This window comes from Haliaeetus leucocephalus, unplaced genomic scaffold (genome assembly GCF_000737465.1).
Source record: "Haliaeetus leucocephalus isolate CR32 unplaced genomic scaffold, Haliaeetus_leucocephalus-4.0 Scaffold555, whole genome shotgun sequence".
Lineage (NCBI taxonomy): Eukaryota > Metazoa > Chordata > Aves > Accipitriformes > Accipitridae > Haliaeetus > Haliaeetus leucocephalus.
This window is the reverse complement of record NW_010972991.1, coordinates 19,329,377-19,349,421: the sequence shown is the minus strand read 5'-3', so window position 1 is coordinate 19,349,421 and position 20,045 is coordinate 19,329,377. Positions and strand designations below refer to the sequence as shown.

Sequence of the window (20,045 nt, the reverse complement as noted above, 5' to 3'; positions counted from 1 at the left end):
ATTCTTGGGGTGTTTTCTTCCCCATGCAAAAGGGCGAGGGAGGTTCCTAAGCTGTTTGCATAGAACTGCCACTGCCAGTCTTGAAAATTGTTATTAGGTCTCCAGCCACCATTAGTCTCAAGCTTGTAACTGCCAGCAGCATGGAGATCGGGTCTGACAGGGCAGCTCTCACTCTCTTGCTGTGCTGAAGTGTGAGAACCACAGGCTGAACGTGTCAGGGCTTCAACACTCCGCTGCAGCAGCTTGTTTTCTTGGCCTGAACAATTTTAGCCCTTCTAAGTTCTAGCTAAGAAACAGATTTCATTGTGCAGCTAATCGACGAGTTTTAGATATCTTAATCTTGAAAACATCCCAAATTATACACTTCTTTAATTTTAAATCCCTAAGATGTGCTAAATGGGAAGCATTGAGGAAATTTAATTAGACTGCCTGCCTCTTCCTTTAGTTCCTAAGTACTATGGGTACTTTTCTTGTCCACCAAAACCTGCTGGCTAGATTTTGGGGCAGATGTTCATGTGCAGTCATGATTAAAAGCACGTCCATTGGATGCTGTTGAAGCCTCTAAGCATTCTGCATTTATGTCTTTTGTTTCAGCATGCTTGGGGAAAAGAAGGGATTGTCACACAGTTAAATATGTCATCTGCTTGCTTTCTTCTTTTCCATGCAGCTCCTCTCTTTCAGTCAGGCAAGTAGCTGCCAGGAAATCTATTAATGGTAAAATGATTTTGATACATGGTGCAATGTTTTTGAGAACATTATCTTGTTATCTTTAAAAACTTTTTCACTCGGTATACTCAACCTAGTGACAATTTCATTTCACTATCCCTTGGCCCAGGTAATGACTTCAGGTTTCTAATTAGAGAGCAAGAGGGAAGGGACTGCAGGTGGTCCCTGGGGCCTGAGCTAAGGTTGCTAAGAAACACTCCTGTAATAATTTAACAGGCATGAGAGCTCCTGCCTGCCGAGCCAGCTCGGTCGGTCCTCCCCAGCCAGCCATGTTTTGGCTTCACCTCCCTGAGCTGTGCGAGTCGTGGTTTGGGCCCCTCTCTCAGCCCTCCTTATGGCTTACGTGGGCAAAACCAGCTGCCTCCCTCTTTTAGGTGTAGAGCATCCTTTCAGCGGCAAATTAATCAGGCAATATTGAATAAATGTTCCTGTCGTGAATAGTGTTATTCCATGCCTTTTGCTGCTTTTCTCTGGCTGTTCTCTTTCTTCTTGGTTTGCAGTATATTTTAAATTCATTGAGACAGGAAAAAGTGTGATTGCTCTTCCACTGTTTCAAGAAGAGGATATTTGGCTGCTCCATTCACTGAAACAGCTGTAAAGGCACTCTGGGTGCCTCATCTAATTCCAGATAAGCCCTGAGCTCTCAATACACAGCACAAGACAGAATCTAATTATTGAAGTAATTATTATTGCCTTCTCTGCTATACAGTGTTTTTCCAAACCCAGAGCCACCTTTGGAGTCACAGCTGTGGACCCTGCTGGCAGCAGTGGGATGTGATGGCAGTCTGTCAGCCTGGGAACGATTTGACTGTACTTACCTGGAATGAGTTACTTATTTAAAGTCTCACTTGTCTATTTTTTGACCCTGAATACGTGATGGGGGAAAGTCTTCCCTTCTTCACTCAATGCATTCTGATTTCAATGGCTGCATTTCTGAAAAGGTGGTGCTTTTTTTTTCACCTCTTCTGAGGAATCTGATACTAGCTAAGGCTACGGTTGGGCTACCCAGGACTAATGAGACCTGCCGGTTTTTCTTCTTCTGTGTCAGTCTTTGTAGGAGTAGGAAGTGGAAACTATTCAATCAATAATCATGCAACACTATTTTGCAACAATGGATCTTAAAGAGACAAAAATCATCCTCTTTTTCTTTTGTTACTATCAAGTGCCTGTGAGTTTTAAAGTGAGGATGTAAAAGTGAAATAAATATTGGCCAGAGTGTAAAAATTTTTCATTCAGATGTTATTTTTAGGTAAGACCTGTAATTCCAGTTTGACTGAGTAGTCATTGCAGTCCTTTGAGTTTATACCATGCCATTCTATTTAGCAAGTGCACATTTGGCTCATGAAAGGTTTTAAATTATGTGTGGGTTGGTGTATGTGTATGTGTATGTATATGTATATGTATATGTTTGCTGTGTAAAAAAAGTCTTCAATTTGTGTATTTGAAAGGAACCAATGGTCATATCTACTCTTTTCCAATGAAACCTGAGTATTCTGAACTTTTTGATACACTGTAAGGTTTATCTATATTCTCAGACTTCTCTTAATGATGAACATAGTACAGGAAACATTTTAATTGATTTGAGAAGTGTGTATTAGTGCAGTAATTAAAACGAAGGCAGGTTGATGAGGGTGGATATCTAATCCATCTAATCTGGGTTTAATGCCCTGAGTGCCTGTCGAATGGGATTCTGATTATGAAAACTTGCATTTGGGGAGCATATCTTTCTCCTACGAAAGGTAAGCATAGCAATGCAGAGATTAAGGTTTTTTTGAAGGAATGTATTAAATTCTATCTTCTCTATATTAAAATAATTATAATCATTTGGTAATAATCTTGCTCTAGGCTGCTAACAATCATCATCACTGGCTCTTTTTCCCCTTTGCATTAGTCTATAGGTGGTGTTTGAATGTAGCACCATAAACAGCTTTACAAGAGAGTGCTTGCACTTGATTTCTTTGACTAAATCCAAATCAAAATGGCTTCAATTTATACAGCTGTAAACACTGCTCTAAGTTTTAGCATGGGCACAATATATCAGAAGGATGGTAGAATCATAGAATCATTTAGACTGGAAAATACCTTTAAGATCATCAAGTCCAACTGTCAGCAATGCCCACTAAACCATGTCCTGAAGTGCCTTGTTGATGCACTTTTTTAATACCTCCAGGGACGGTGACTCAACCCCTTCCCTGGGCAGCCTGTCCCAATGCCTGACAACCCTTAGTAGGGAGTGTTTCAACTAATAGAGGTTTGTTTACTTTGTGTTTTGTAGAGTCTGGTCACTGTTATCAAATTATCCACGTTTGTTGCATCATACGTAGAACGTTGTGCCATTTGTAGCTGCTCATGAAATTTCTGTAAAAGCTGCACTGAGAAACATGAGCATATAATTTAAAATGAGGCCTTGGACATTTTTATTCCCAAATGGTGAAAAATATGTATTGGTCCTTGATTTGTGCAGAAATTGTGATTGTGATGGAGATAGTCAGGTGGCATCTGGAGGAGGATTTTCAAAGCTACGCTCACAGCTTGGCATTCAGGGCAGCTGGACGTGCTGGTACCTTGTTCTGCTTCTGTAAAGTTTCACCCAACCAGTCTTTGTTTTCCATCTTTTAAATGGGGCCTTCACCCATATAGATTTAATTTGAATGAAAACAAAAACCTCTCAAATTTGTAAGAAAACAGCATGTTCTGTGCATGGTAATACAGAGAATGCAGTAAGCCTATCTTTAAGGCAAATGCTATTTGCACTTACTGGTAGGACTGAGGCTCTGTTGCTGAAAGCAAACAGGTTAACCTTTCAACTTAAAATTAATTGTCAGTTTCTCTTAGTGTTCTTTCTAAGCTTGTATGACTTCTGTTTCACTCTTAATATATTTGCATTTTGACAAGTCACTGTGTACGCACTGTGGTAAAACAGCTATCACAGCAACTCAAATTTACAGGTTGGAAGAATCATGCTAGTTAGGGACATTTCTTTATTTACTCTCTCTTCTTCTAGGATTAGTTCTGTTCTGTGGATTAGCCAGGGCCTACATACAGTTAGTGATACACTGCAGAGTCAGAGCAGATGTGAGGAATTTCTGTCCTTCCCTCCCTCAAAGGACAGAAATCCTTTAATTTCCCCTTTTCTTTTCCAAATGCGGCCCCATGTAATTTCATGAAACATTAAAACAGAGAAAGATTTTGAGATTGCGGACAACAGTGTTGCAGCAGGTGTCCTCACTGTACCTTAATTCTTTTTTCTCTTTTTTTTTTGTTAAAGTGTCTTGTTTCTTTGCAGCTTTGCTGACAAAAATATGCAATTTATTGCTTAAGAACATTGAATCGTTAGAATTGCTTATTTCCCTTCTGCTGCTTTGTGTTCACAGCCTGTGGGACAACGTGATCTGTAGACCAGAATGGGGAGGATTACTACAGCTTTGTTTCAGAAAAGACTCAAAACTCCCAGATCTGAACAGCCCTGAACTTTGCAATAAGATCAGATCTGAACTTTGTTTCAAGTACCTCTCTGTTTTTCTATTCATAATGAACTAGCTAAATATATACTAGATCAAATGAAAGAGGTATTTCATCACCAATACCTGGAGCATCTAACTTTTATTAGGAAGTAACTTATATTGGTTTAAAACTCAAGTATGCATTAATCAAAGTAACCACAGATATTTTGAAGGATACTTTATTGTTGTAGCCATAGTATTCTTCCAGCCTTGTCTAATGGTCCCACATCTAAAATCCACCATGACCTTGAAGAGTTTTGTAGTCTCAATGGGGTATGACAGAAAAGAGACAGTAAAAACCCTTGCTTGTCTTGGTGTGGTTGTATAAATGCAGTTGCTGTTTATGTGATATAAAATATAACAGACTTGCAGTGTGCTTAGGTTGTGTTTTACTTAAAGTAGGGTGACCATTTGTTTTTTTCATAACTAGTTAAGCACCAGAGTGGTCATTAACAGGCTTTGTTCACCATCTGGGCAGAAGAGAGCTCTGCTTAGTTGGGTCCCATGAATGTTGGCATTTCTAGGAGTTGGCTACTCGCTGGGGAGCGCCCTACAGGTACTTTGTGATTAAACATCCAGTTGTGATCATATCTAGGAGGGGAGGTTAGAGCTTGCAGGGAACTTCAGTGGAATCTTGCATGTTTCCTCTCAATCTCCAGCATCCTCTGGGAAAGCAGACCTAAAGGCTTGTATTAAATTGGATTGCGAGTTTGGCTTAGGAAATAGCTCCTTTGATTGTAAAATACAAGGAAGCTTCCTGAATGGATTGAAAATGTAAATGAATGCAAACAGTTACTGCAAACAGAAATGCTGCTCAAACCCCCACTAAGTGGGTCATTTTCATGGCTCCCGCTCCCCACATCCGAACTTCAAACCATCCAGGGGGTGCCTGTTTCCACTGAATTTCTGGGGTGGTTTGGAAGCTGTTGGCACAGGGTGGAGCAATGGTCTACCCCTGGGCTTTAGAGGGAAGCTCTTTGGCTAGTGGAGGACGGTGAAGAAAGCACTTCAATATGCTGGGTTTCTAAGCAGGTTTATAACATCAGCTACATGGTGCAGTTATACAGAGAGTATAGAGACAAACAGAAATACATTTGATCAGGAAAGATGGTTTACATGGGTCCCAGTCTTCACTTGACCCTCGTGTGTGACATTTAAAGCTCAATGGCATTAAAATAAATCACATGCTCAAACTTTAACTGCTTTGCTGAGCTGAGGCGTAAACAAAAACATGAAAAAGAATTCTAAATTAGCGAAATTGCTGATTTTGCAATGACTTTCATCCCTCTTACACGGTGTTTAAAAGAGAATGCAAAATGTAAAGGATTTATAACTCCAACAACCAATTTTAAAACTATCAACTTTGTTAAGTAGTCTCTACATAATAAAAGTAGCCATATACCTAATTTTAAAGAAGGCACAAACGAAATAAAATATATTAAAATATACATAACATACACATACATATACAGACATCTACTACAGGTATATAACCCTTCTAAATTGAAATGCCCTAAGTAGAGAATCCGCTAAAGAGGGATCTGTGAATCACTGAACCAGGGTGGCCACAGAGCCAAGAGAAGGGCTTCAAAGACAGAAAATACGAAAGTAATGGAAGAGTCTGTGTAGCTTTTGAAGAAAGAAGTCATGCCTCACCAATCTAGCAGGGTTTTTCAGAGAAGTTTATAACTATTTTTGTAGCCAGATCTGGTCAGCAAAGTACAGTCGAGTCTTCAAAAGCTCCTGGATCAAAGACCTTTAAAGAAATAAGCTACTGTGAGATAAGAGGTATTTTCCTCTTGCAGAGTAATACCTGATTAAAAGAAGGTAGAAATAAATTGTCCTCTTCATAATGGAGAAGGGCTTTATTAGGCTGCCCAGCCCCCTTTTTTTGGCACTTTGGATGTTCACAAAACTCCATGCTAGCTGCAAATGGAGTGAATAGCAAGACTAGCAAGTTGGCAAAGTTTGCTGATGACTACTTCCAATATTTCATATCAGAACTGATGCTGTGAAAATGTGACAGTAATCTTATAGTAGAAAATGCCTAAGCAATACAACAGCCAGTGACATTTTTGTGTCAATAAATGCAGAGTAATGCAGTTTATGTGCTATGCATACACGACAACAGGATCCATTCAAGAAGAAAGATCTGGGAATCACTGTGGATAATTGTCTGAAATTGTCAACTCAGTGCCCAGGGATGGTAAAAAGCACAGTGTTTTGTGCAGCTGGGGAAGGAAGAGAGAAGAAACAGAAGGTTTTCATAGGTAACCTGTTGCGGTATACTGCAGTCATCAGTCCATTCACACACTGGTGTTTGCAGGCAGTATTAGGCTTCTTATGTCGGGAATGGTGAAACACCATTAGAAAAGGGAGAAGAAGAGTCACCAGCAGCCTGTAATCTCAGAGATATTAAATAGTTTCTGTATGAGGAGGACTCTTCAGCTTGGGAAAAAGCTGCTGAGTTAGGGTGTGATAGAAGCGTATTAAGCCATCAATGGTATGAAGATGGTGAACGAAGAGAGGCAGGGTGCTACTACTGCAGCTCATGAAGCGAAAATCATAGCATGCCCACATGAAATGCTCAGGCACACCCTGCATTGCCACGGAGCTGTGGCTGGCAGAGGCGTAAATAGGTTCAAAAATGGGATTAGTAAGCCTGTAGAGCATTTCTCCATCCCAGGTAGCCAGCCCGCAAGTGTGGGGTCATGTTTGGGCAGTGCCAGCTAGGAAGACTCACCCTTTTATTTTCTTCTTTTAAAAAAGCCTTGCTGATTTAAGACAGAGGGTGGATGAGTGGAGGAAGAGCTTCCAGTGAGTGCCTTTTACTGTTGAAGCTTCATCTGTTTATGTTTTTGTTCCAGTCAAGCGCTGTTTATGATACTATTTTAGAGTCTAGTCAACCTGTGCTCTGTGTAGTAGAACTGCTTCCTTCCCTGAGACCTCATTTCACAGGATTTCATGCAAGTTTAGATTAAATCCTCAGCTGTCACTGGTCCTCTGCCGCAATGAGTGAAAGGTTAATGCGTTGCAAAAGTAACTGTGATAATCCTGAGCTGTAATTTAGTCTGTTTAGTGTATCCAGAGGATTAATTCTCAAATGCATTAAGCAAAACAGGAAATAATGCACACTTCATATTGTCTCCCTTACACTGTAGTCTCGTTTAATTAGCCACTGAAACAACCGACTGAAAGCTTTCCCTCTGCCTTGTTGTTTGAATCATGAATTTTAAAGACTTTTGAGAGAATGACTCAGGAGGTGAAACAGCAGGACTTCTGATGTTATTTATAAGCTCTGTACTGGAAACTATTTCAGTGTCTGTCGACATGAAACTCAAGCAACTTAGTCTGTAATTTCATCATTTGAGACTAAATGACAGGAGAACTAATGCTGTCAGCGCCCCACTAAACAGCATTAGCATTCTCTATTGCCTCTGCTTACTTGAAAAATGGATAATGAAATAATTGGCATTAAAGCCAGCCACCAACAAAGGTTATCCCACGAAAGAAGAGGTTAATACGTGCACCAAAATACATGCAATACATGTCTGCAATAATTGGGTTTTCATTACAGTAATAGTTCCAAAGACTGTGATTAAGCGACAGCAGCTCACAAAACATCTGTGCAACACCTAGCACAAGCAGCCAAGCGCTCCATGGGGCTTTCAGCAATGGGGATGCTGTGGCACGGGGGGAGCCTTCCAGCCAACCCATCCAAAACAGAACTACCATTGCAGCAGGCTTACTCCCTGACCACTTAAGATTTGTGACTTTGCTGGGTTTTAGAAAGACACAAAATGAAAATAAAAAAATAAGAAATTATGTTCCTGTTCATATCTTTTATCTGTTTTTTCTTTGGTAGCTCTTTGACACACTTCCTTTGAAGGAAAAATCATGTGTCTCCCCACCTCTGCCCTGGAGTTTTGACCTCTCAAAATGTCTGGGGCAGCAGTGCTCCAGCTATGAAAAGTGAGAGGCTATTGATTCTGTTACTGTATGGACATATCTGTACCTCCACACCCCCATTTCATAGGGTGTGTAGGAGCACAAAGCTGAGTTAGCACTCTGGTGTGAGGAGAATGCTCTTATCTTCAGTATTTATGCTTTCCTGGTACATAGCCGTTTTTAACTGCATAGAAGATTGTGGTGTATCCCTTTGCCTCTTTTTTTCCTAATTCTAAGCACTTGACGTGAAGGAAAAGGACATATATTTCATCAGGTCTTGCTTTATTTCCAAGGCATTGTAGTTTTTTAGTACGTTCCTGCATAGTGTCATTGGCATTAAAAAGGTCCAAGATTGGAATAAACTTGATAATGAAGTAAAGGAATTTTTCGTGTTTCTTAAGGAAAAAGCAGGAAACAAAAGCAATCTTTAATAGATGGGGGAAAAAAGGAATCTGTCTTTTGTAGCCAGGAAAATCACTGCAGAAATAAAAATAAGGTTTCAGATCAGGTCTTTGTGTTGACATCTTACTACAAGCAGTACCTTCGATAGTATGGAGATTTGTCTTCACAGGGGGATGAAGCTTGAACACATAGGTACTTGGAAGATGCAAGAGATACATGTTATCTTGCAAAGCCTTTCTTTTAGCTTCATAAACTTTGGAAACTTTGAGCAAAACATCCGTTAAGGCATTTGCAGCTTTGCTGTTAGGAGGTAGTACAGCTTGCTCAACAGGGCACTGGCCTAGGCTCAGATGTCTGGCATCTATTTCTTTCTCAGCTCCTGTGAGAAAATGAATGTGCCATCTCATCTCTGCATGCCTCTCTCATTCTGCAGTCCCTCTTGTCTGTTTAGAGTGTGTGTTCTTCTGAGCTGGAGTCTCTTTTATTTGGAGGCGTATATATACTGTGTAAAATGGAGTGGCAATTCTGCAGCTCCTCTAGGGACTACTGTAAAATGAAACCTAAAAAAGTTATACATTGTTGTAATTCATTAGCATATTAACTTCACTATATATGGCAATGTACACATAGAGGTCAGTATCCCAAAGATCTAACTGTAATATTGAAGACCCAGCACACCCAAGAGAAGTTATACAAACACTGGGGAATTTCCTATCGTATTTGAAAGTTTCATGGAATGGTTGTGTTGTGAAGTTTACTTGAAAGCAAATACAACTGGGAAGCCATTGATAGGGCTGTACGGGAAATGTGTACTGACTTCCAGACTCACATTTGGCTTCCTTTGGCAATTAAATGCTATTTGGGTTATAAAAAAGGAGAGAAACAAAATGTAGGACAGAATGTAATGTAGAATGTTTTACACTGGAAAAATACTCTGGAGTTACTATATGCTTTCCCCCTTGAAGACATCTGTGTTTTATGGAAACTGCCTTTATAATCATTCTGATAATCAATAACTAATTTCCCAGTCATTGTTTGCACCAATGACAATAATTTTAATGCTTAAATATCTGGCAATAGAGTTTAATTCTAATGGTGACTTATCACAGCAGTGCATATGAAGGTAGTAGTGCCTGACAGTGACTGACAAGAAGCAGTGGTCATCACTGACATGCTCATCATTCATTTTGTGGTTCATTCATCCTTCTACCTCAATAGCAGCATCACATCTTCTTAAGTTGGCAAGAAGAAAATGTGGCAGACAGTTTATTAATGTGTGAAGAATCGGTGTTTAATGTGGACATGTTGTAAGGCAGGTAAATATTCTGGTCATCAGCTAATTAACATTCACATTGTGCATTTCATGCTGAGGTCAGAAGCTAGAAGGGATGAGCAGTTTTTCAGAATTCCTCAATGTGTGTGTGTGGATTTTCATCAAGATACTCTTACACAGCTGATTACTGAAAATACATTGTCAGTATCCATTACCAAAGCAGCTGCTTTTACTTGCCTTGTGCAGTGCGTCAAACCATGTATGAAATATAGCTGGTTATGCAGAGACTCATGAAATGAAGACATGAATGAGCTTGAATTGAAGAATTTGTTTATGGTGTGTCAGTTATAAGAGATGTCTGAATGAGCCAAGGAAATGGCACCATGGGTTAGAGAATCCCACAGAATGGTTGAGGTTGGCAGGCACCTCTTGAGCTCATGTAGTCCAGCCCCCCTGGTCAGCTGCAGCAGGACCATGTCCACTCAGGTTTTGAATATCTCCAAGGATGGAGACTCCACAGTCAATCTGGGCAACCTGTCCCCATGTTTGCCCACCCTCTCAGTAAAAAAGTGTTTTCTGGCATTCAGATGGGATTTCATGTGGTTTGATTTGTGGTGGTTGTCTCTTGTCCTGTCAGTGGGACTGACAGGAGCCTGGCTCCCTCGTCTTCGTTCCCTCCCATCTGGTATTTATACAGATCTCTTCTCCAGGCTGAACAGCCCCAGCTCTCTCAGCCTTTCTTCATACGAAAGATGCCCCAGTCCATTAATTGTCTTAGTGGCCCTGTGCTGGACTCCAGTAAGGAGCTCCAGATGGGTAGATGGAGAGATGCCATTTCTGGAGATGGTGGCCCTGGTGCAGTGGCACAGGAGGCGGTGTATCTTACTCCTGCTCCATGAGGTACCCACCATCTGGGGCCAGGAAACAAGGTCCTGACGGCATGTTTGGGCAAGTCACAAACAGGGCAAATGGAGAGGGTGGCAGGGTTGGCAACAGTAGCGGCAGAAGGTTGACAAACAACAGTCGTTAGGTTTGGTTGTTGCTTCTGGGAATTCACATTAATAAAACAAAAAGCAATGGACTGCTTTGGTGCAGTTTTATACCGTTCCCTTATTTTTCTCACAACTGCATGACAGTGAATCAGCACATGAACAAACACTTGCGCTTGGTGGCAAAGCTTGGAAGATGGCAAGTCTTAAAAGAAGGTGCAGCACTTGGGGAACGGAGAAGGGGTAAATAATGTCTATATCTGAGAGACTGGTTGAACTGTGTGTAGCAGACCTGCAATACCTAGGATCAATATGTTTTCTAGGAGCTGGATTTGATCACAGGACACCTGCCTCCTGTGCTAAGGGTACCCCTGTGATTAATGATTTTGTCAGCTCAGATGACACCAGTATCACCCCAAACCCGCCAGTGCAATTTGGGTTTTCAACAGGCATTTGATCACACAAGAGCATTTGCTGGTTGCACATGTTTTTAAAAGTATTACATTTATGGAGTAAGTTGATCTGTTTGGCAGGCGCTGCCCTGCTCTACAACCTAAGGACAAAATCGGTTTCATCTGCAGCCTGCTGAGCATGCAGACTCACTAATCGGTCAAGTATAAGGAAACGAGCTCAGAAGGAGTTGAAAGCAGAAAACCAAAACAAAATAAAAACCCGCAACCTCCACAACAAAGAAACCAGAAAGCCCAGCCTGAGAAGTTAGAAGCATTACTGAGCGTTTCCCTCTGATCCTACTTATGCCACTATTTCCCACAAAGGGCAAGTAAGGTGGTGCCTTGCTGCGACAAGGAGAACCCTGCTTTAAGTTCTCAAAATACACATGTTGTGCTACTGAATAGTGGACTGCTTGGCCCCGGCAGCTGGGCCAAACATGAGATATATCTTCTCTGGTCCCTCCATCAGACCCATGTCAACAGGTCCCACCAGGCACCTGGGGGATCACCAGTGGCACTAGGTCGCAGCCATTGGGTAACTGAACTGCACCGCTGTACTAAAGGGGGGTTTTAAATGGAACTATGAATTATCTATATATTATCTTACCTAAGCTGTAAATTATTAATTCTTTTCATTTTTTATTTCCAGTATTTTTGATGCATTCAAATAGTAAGTACAGCATTTTTGGCAGCGGTTTTTAACGTACCCTGTTTTCATGCCACAACACCTACTACATCCGGCTAGAAGCAGTTTCTCACTGATTTCTTTATTGCCCAGCAGTGTTCCTCATGTGATTCCCATCACTGTAAATGTGAACAGACTGAAAAAGGACAATTAAAGAGTGTTGTTTGGCAAACATCCCTCTTTTCTTTATGGGTGTTCTTGCTCTGCAAACACAGGAAAGCAGCAAAGTGCATAAAACGTGACAGTGGAGCACCCAGCCCATCGCTTGTTTTTCTGTTTGAGTATTGGTTCCACCTGGAAATCAGAATTAAATATGGGATACTTACCTACATAATACCTCCCATCTGGGGATTTTTAAGTACTTAATTAGACCTTTCAGACTCTTGTAAGGCTGTATACTATCCCCTTTCTAGGTGGCTAGCATGGAGATGGGTGAATAATTTATAGGTCTATGAGACTTGGCTACTAATCTGTTTTACTTGACTGCTAGCTTATGTAGCTGGCAAAAATAAACTTCCATTTGTTACTGGCTGTTGTTCCTGAGGGAAATGTTACAGAACAAGAACAAAAAAACCCATTAGGTGGATGGTAGGTGAAAGAACAAAATGGTTAGCAACTGGAGTTTTAAAACTTGTATCTAGGTGAATTTTTCCAGTTTCTTTCAAGCTTCTGGAAGCGGCATGCTTGGCTTTTCAGGCAGGTTTTGTTTGAGAAGGGTTAATAATTCAGTGGCTATCAAGGATAGAGTACAGTCAGCCAGCTGATGTGCTTTGAAACCTCACTGTTTGAAGTGTTATGCAGAATTCTTCTGTCCCTGCCCCTGCCTTCTGTGGGATGGCACTTGTGCTCACAGCATTGCTTCTTCTGTTAGTTTTTTGGAAAAGGGGCTGTAGGATCCCATGGACTTTATTTAGGTAACCCAACATGACTGCAGTCTGCAGAGCCCCGCAGAACTTCCCTCTTCATGGTCATCTGCAGGGGTTGATCTCAGTCCTGGATGCATTTACTGGCAAAAGGGCACTATTCAGTGCCTTACCGTAGCCCAGTGACCTCTGGAAGCCATAAATATGGCAGCTAACATCAACATGGAGGAGTCTCAAGTTTGGAGCAGAAGACATGAAAATTGCTTGCAGTCGTATCTGTGCCCCAGGGTGTTTCATGTCTAGAGGCTTGCGTGAGGCCCTCGGCTGTAAACTGTTCTTCTGCTCAAAGCCAAGAACACGGATTTTCACTTTTGTTTCTAATTATGTAGGATAAAACTGCTTTCTTAGGGTCTTTTCCTTAGTCTCACAAGATGTTTGCAGGTCACTGACTTCAATGCTAGCCCAAGAGATGAAAGAAACAGCACAGCCAGTTTAGGAACCCTTCCATATTCTCTCTACTCATACACTCTGATGTTTCTTGCACAGTAATTTCTTGATGCCACAGTCAGATCATTTGCTGATTTTTAAAATCAATTTAGAGAAACAAATCTGTTTCAGCATTTCAGGGAGTTAAACGTTACAAAGCAATGGGTGTTTATCCTTGTTCCATTCACAGAGATGAAATGCTACTCTGTAAATCCATAGTTACTGTGATTAGTGAGATGTCTATGACAAATTCCAGGCATTAAATTTTTGTCTTGAGCCTTACAAAAGTGTTCAAAAATTGTAATGGGTTTGCCTGAGTGGCTTAACTTGTAATGTGTGTGTAGTGCAGAAGTCCATCAGTTAATGAATTTATCATTGTTCAACCCTTTTATGGTTGTATATATTTAAAATAATTCAGAATCAAATTTTAAAAGTGAATATGACTTGGCATAAATTCAATGCTAAAATTAGTGGAACATGATTCAGCACCTATAACCTACCCAGTGACTTCTGTGGGATTGCATTGCTTCAAGTCAGTAGCAAACAAGTCTCTTAAGAGCAAGAAGAGCCTCTTAAAATCAATCACAATACCGTATAACCATGTGCTACAGCATTTGGTCTTTCTGCATATCATCTCTCTTATGAAGGGATCTTCACCTTGGATGGAATTATAAAATGCATTATCTTTCTATTCCTTCTCTCTAAAATAGCAGTGAAACAAGCGGTCCAAGTCAGTCCCCATTACAGCAATAGAAGCATGCCTGTTAACCACAGTGAGAGCTGGACTCTGTCCTGAATGACTATACAAGTGATCAAAAGATATGTATTATAGGAATGTACAGTTATGCTGTGAGAAATTTTGCTTTCATTCTCTTCAAAGGCTTCAAGCATCTCAGGGAAACCAGGAAAAATCATAACAGTAAGTCTTATGAGCACACATGAGTTTATCAAAGCCCTCATCATCTGATACTGATTTCCACTGCGTGTAAATAAATATATGAATAATTTATTTACTTCATCTTTATAATCAAACAATCCTGGGTTTTTTTCCTGTCTTACTTGGCATGGTAGGAGTAGCCTCAGTCTGTGTTTCTGCCGGGGGCCCGTAGCTCTTACTTGTGAATTCACATCAGTGCTTGTTCTCTGGGTTTGATGACCAAGCCAGGCGGAGGTCCTGTCGTGCTAGGTGGGTCCTACCCTGGGAGCTGTGCACCTCCCAGCCTGATGAGCGGGCAGGCCAAGGGAATCAACGCAGAAGAATTGCAAGCAGTGAATCAGTGCGGTGGGGGTAAATATCACATTTACTTGCTTTCAAAATTTGGCGTGGAATTCTGTTAATGGTGGAAGGGTTGTTGAGATTAAAACAAAGCATAAAATCAGAGAACAGGAGGCAGAGGTAATGAAGTGGGAGAGAAGAAATTGCAAGGGGACAAGGGGTCAGACAGGGTCAGTGGGGAATGTGGACCAGGCAGAGAATGGCTGGGGTGAAAATCTCTGCTGCAGCACCCGGTGTGGTGGCAGTTTCTCCTGCTCCTCTTGGCTTTGGTCTGCCTTGGGGCCTTGCGTGATGCCTCCCTGGCATTATTTGTGCTCCCTGAGCCCACCTGGCCTGGGGAAGAGTAGTCCTTTCCCTGCCCATGTGCACTCGGAGGAAGTCAGTTGTTCCTGAATGGGAAGAACTGTGGTTTCACCCAACTTCCTTCTGCCCCAGCTGATGAGGACTCCTGACTGAGAGGGTAACGTAGTCCTGGGCTATCTAGGTTACCGCAGGTTATATGGAGAACTGCTCTGAAACAGCATATCCTTGCGATGAACAAAGTCACAAAAGCAAAAGCGAATTCCAAAGCGTTCCCCAACACAAATAACAGCAAGGAGAGGATCCATCACTCAGTCGTAACTCATCATCGGAGCAGTGGGATGAAGAATGGAGAAAGCGCCGCCGCATGTGAGGTTCCTGTAGGGATTTTCCTACTTGGACTCTGGTAGTCTTCGAGGAAAATGGATGTATACTGTTGCTGAGGAAACGAGTCTCCCAGGGGAAGGTCAGCTTTTCCCCGGTGTGAATTTTTGCTGCCTCACGCTCACTCAAGTCAATTAACCTAAAACCTACAAACTGCACATGCCATGGCTCTGTGCAGTTATTATATGGAACTTTATACAGTTGCATGTGGATTTAATCATAAACAGCCCAGGAATGGATTCAAGTTTATATTCCTCTTTAAATATTTGTATTCCTATAATGGAATATTGCCCGTTTTTCTCTGTAGGTGCCAGCTTGCGTGATGACCTCAGTAAATACTTCTGGTTTCATCATTCTCAAGGGGACACAATGACAGTTCAGGATCCAAACCAGATGAATCTCTGTGCTGCTGTTTGGACTGTTGTCTCCTATGTGATTGCTGACATGGAGGAGATGTTGCCAAGATAATAAAACACCAAGAAAGAGGATTTCTGTTCTTCAGTAAAGATTGTGAGTCCACTAATGCATGTGGTCTACAGCTGTGGGAAATTCTGGTTTTCACCCTAATTTTGTGCATTATTATGTCTGTTTTCCTCAAAGCACATGCTCTTTTACACATTCCTGTTTCTTTTTGCTGTTTTGATGTCTTCCACTTGTTATTTTCACTTAAAATTTCTTCTTTTAAGTACTTTTTAAATTTCTGATGAACGTATGATACCTCTTTGATTATGGTATAATAACCATTTGTATGCAAAGTGATTCTATGCAGCAGGAAAAATATACCAAATAAATTTGTTGCATCAGAATAATTAATGTATTGAGTTAGTGTGCACATTTATGGGTTTGTTTTTGGTCTTTTGCTCTATGCATTAGAGTGATGTACTCTTAATAAAACAGCCCCTTTTTTTACTCTAAGATAATAGTGTAGCTTAAGGTTATAGGACAAATTAATCTTGGCTGTTTTAATGGTAATGTATGGTAAAATGGTCAAATAATGGTCAAAATGCTAAAATAATAGGGCTTTTAATAGTTCATTCAGCTCCTGCTGTTAAATCTTACTAAAGGTTGTTTCATGCAAGACTCAGATAAACCAGGACATAGAGGATAGAAAGCCAACCACAGGACTCCCAGATCTCCTGTGTTTCTTCGGGCACCTCCCTGTGGAAAGCTGTGTGTGTCCTTTTCTTTCTGATGGAATACTTGCCATAGTGGCATGCAGAGAATTTCATATGGCAGTTTTTCTCTGAAATGCCATGATGTTTCAGAAACAGCATCACAGCTGTAATTTGTGACCTTCACTACCTGCCAGCTGATATCCAAACGAAGTGTGAAAGCAGATTTTAATTCAGTCTCCTGAAGCCATTCCCAGCTGCCCCTCTCTTGCGGTGATCCCCTCCCCTGCTGGAAGCCAGGCGAGAGAATGCTGGGACATATGCACTTTGATGAAGGAATTAATCTGGGAATTTGATTCTTGTATACTTTATTGGGTTTGGGGTTTGGGTTTTTTTCCTGCTCAAAGATTATGAATATTCAGATGAGTTTCAGGGGTATCTGTAGGAAAGATGTAACTGGTGTTGGGGAATATTTTAAGGCATATGATTTCTGCTTATTTCTTTGTGACATGATCCTTGTTTGTGCTTTTAAATTTTACAACAAGCAAACTTACTGATGTGAATACCTGCTGCAATATAATCAACGCCAGACAACTAATGTAACGAACAACATGGAGTATTAAACCAAATGGCAGGCAGTTCCTGGTGCTGTTAATCAGCTCTGTAGCTGAGCAATAGCTGAGTGATGAGCCATTCATTTTTATAGTATTAATAACCATGATATCTGTTTACCATGATAATAGCGGGTTTACATCAAATTTATTAAATATTTCAATTTTCCCTCCAAATCATTTCAGGAACATAAAAGCTGCCTGGAGATATTCTGCTCTTTCTTTTTAAAGAAACAGTATTGAAATAAAGTTAGCAAAAATTTCCTCTGCTTTCAAGGCATGATGCCTATGCTTCTTTTTTCTGATTTGCTTGACAAGAGCATAGGTGGTGGTGCTCACCACTGACAGATCCTCAGCTGTCTCTAAATCCAGCCTTTTGACCTTCACAGAATATTACAGACTGTTTCCTGAACTGCGTTCCACATCTTTTTCCCTCAAGGAGTGCCACTTTGTACATCAGAGACTCAGAAGGGTTTTCCATGAAGTTACATTTATTGTTACAAAATTTAACCTGTGCTTACTTGGAAACAGGGTTTATTTGTTTTTTTCTCCATTGCCTCAAGTCAAATGGAGAAACTCTGGAGTCAAGAATACTCTCTGCAGAGGAGAAGAACGCTGCGGCGTGCACATTGTGCCACAGCGCATCCCAAGATGTGCTTGTTGGCTCCTAGGCTACATAAGATAGGCCATAAAAATTAAGACTGTGATGCCTCTGAAGAAAATTTAACCTTCACGTCAACTTCAGATACATAGTTCTAGAGAGAAGCTTTGCAGAGTGGATTTTGAAAAAAAAAGTTCAAAAATCAAAATTGCCATCTTATTTGTATAAAAATAGCGACATTAAAAATATTTTCCTTCTCAAATTGAAAAACAAAGATTTTTTTACATGTAAAAACACATTTCATTAAAATAAGACATTGTCTTTTTGAATTATCAGTTCTTTTCTGTCTGATCTGTAATGGTTCTCAGACCTAAAAGTACAGCTGTTCAAGATGCTGTCCTGATAACCTGCCTGTTCAGATGTACCTCTTTCAAAAATTTCCGTAAACAAAGAGATGCTAATAAATTTCTTTCCTTTCCCAGTGGGATTTTGTACCTTCTGTGCAATAGCTCATCTTTATCCCTGCTCAGTGGAGCAATTATTCTGTTTCAATTGGTGGCAATTAAACTTCTATCGGCTGATCAATTTTCAGTTCAAGAGCTCTTCTGAAGTGATCCAGATAAGCCAACATAACTTTGCTTTCCACTGGCACGCCACCTTTGATTTTTGAGATTTTTCTCAACTTCAGTTGAGAAAGTAATAGCTGAGGATATTATTTATATTATTATTATTATTGTCAGGGTCAGGTCCCATAAATCTGTGTTTTTCATAAGTATTTCGGTGACATTCTAAGATAAAGGGGCCATGTGTACATTTCCCTCTGATAAAATAAAACACTATCAGCTTTGGACTAGGTTGCTTTTTGTCTGCAAAGATCTGTAAGCTAAGAGTTGAAAAAACAGCAGTAGTATTTAAATATATGTCAAAAATTTAAATTTCAAATAAACATTTTCCTCAAGGTATTACATATCTCTTGCATCTGCTGAGAAGGGAGGCCCCTGGGTAGCCTTCCTTTCTGCTACAATTCAAAGCTTTCAGACACAGTTACAGAGGGATGAGGCCAATACATAATTCATTTACCCGACTAGACTATAGCACAAATGCTGATGAAAAGTCTCTTTTCAATACTGCATAATGTAACATAGGTAATTTTGCCAGTAATAAAAGAAGAATTGCAGGATAGGAAACCGAATTGGTGCTTTTGTCCTTCATGTGTCAAGACTTTATTGGAGTTTCACTGACTCTTTGAATGATTCAGTTCTATGTGATCCCACAAGATTTCTACCTCCCTTAAAATAATTAAAAACAAAGAAAGAGAGCTATTTCCTGGAACAAGAGATGAAGCAGTGCTTCTGCCACTGCTATACTGCAAACATCTCTGGCTGTGTATTTAGTTAGTATGCTTCCCCCATAACGATTTGAGACACTTCCATTTACCATGAGTAAATATCAAACTGATCTTGATATCTATATCTGTCTCATGAAATATACACACCATCTAAATGTGCCCAAATGATTAATTTACTGCTGTGTAATGATTAGCATAAAAATCTCATCACTGCACAGGATAGAAATGTTACCACTAATTGCTGGTTGAAGTGAACAATGTTTTCTGCATAGAAATTAATGATGCATGCATCGCAGCTCTTCAATGGGAAAATTCAAGACTTTCTGGAAGAGAAGCTGCTGCTTTTTTTTTTCCTTTCTGCTAAATGATAGGAAGGCCTGATCACATATAATAGAAAGGAATATTATTTTGTGCACAGTCCATTTTATCTTTGCACCACACTTATGGAAATGTTTTAACTTAGACCTTTTGTAATCTTCTGTCTACAGCAAATGCATGTAAGCACTGTCCACGTGCACACCGTAGTCTTTTATGGTCAATACTTCTGGAAGCTCCAGCCCTTTTGCACAAAAGTTTGGCCAACTATGGAGCTGTGATTTGTAGTTACAGTTGTTTAATAAATACATTGTGCTAGCACCTGATTAAGGCTTTTAGGTGCTTCTCTTCTTAGTAATCCTCTTTGCCCTTGGAGAAAGGACCTCAATGACAACTTTATATCCAGCTCTGTGTTTAGCTTGCAGTTTAATTTCACTTCAGGACAGATCAACCTCCTTTAGTTTATGTAAAGTTTCTATTTTCTTGGGTTTTTTTGGTCTTTCACTCCATCTTTCTCATCATCTGTACTGTGATATGGATAATAGGAATGACTAACCAACTGAAAAAATCTGTGTATTTTGTGCCTTGGGGCTCAGGAACTGCAAGACGTGATTGAGATGATTCTGAAGAGCAACACGTAGCACATGGGTGAGAGCTCCATCCAGGCCACCACTTGCCTTTATCGGTGGCCTGTGTTATGGCCAGACAGAGCTTTGTGATCAATATGTAATGAGTTTTCATCACCAGTCATGATTTTCTACATAACTATGT

The 20,045-nt window shown here is 40.4% G+C and overlaps 1 protein-coding gene across 1 annotated transcript in view; it reads left to right on the top strand.

Annotated features, from left to right (window-relative positions):
* The window catches only part of CPQ (carboxypeptidase Q), a 140,202-nt gene extending 124,109 nt beyond the window's left edge, over positions 1 to 16,093 (top strand). The window contains exon 7 of the mRNA XM_010577074.1: positions 15,595 to 16,093. Coding sequence (XP_010575376.1) covers positions 15,595 to 15,755 — 161 coding nt within the window. The 3' untranslated portion in view covers positions 15,756 to 16,093. The remainder of the gene's footprint in view (positions 1 to 15,594) is intronic.
* Positions 16,094 to 20,045: the final 3,952 nt, after the last annotated feature.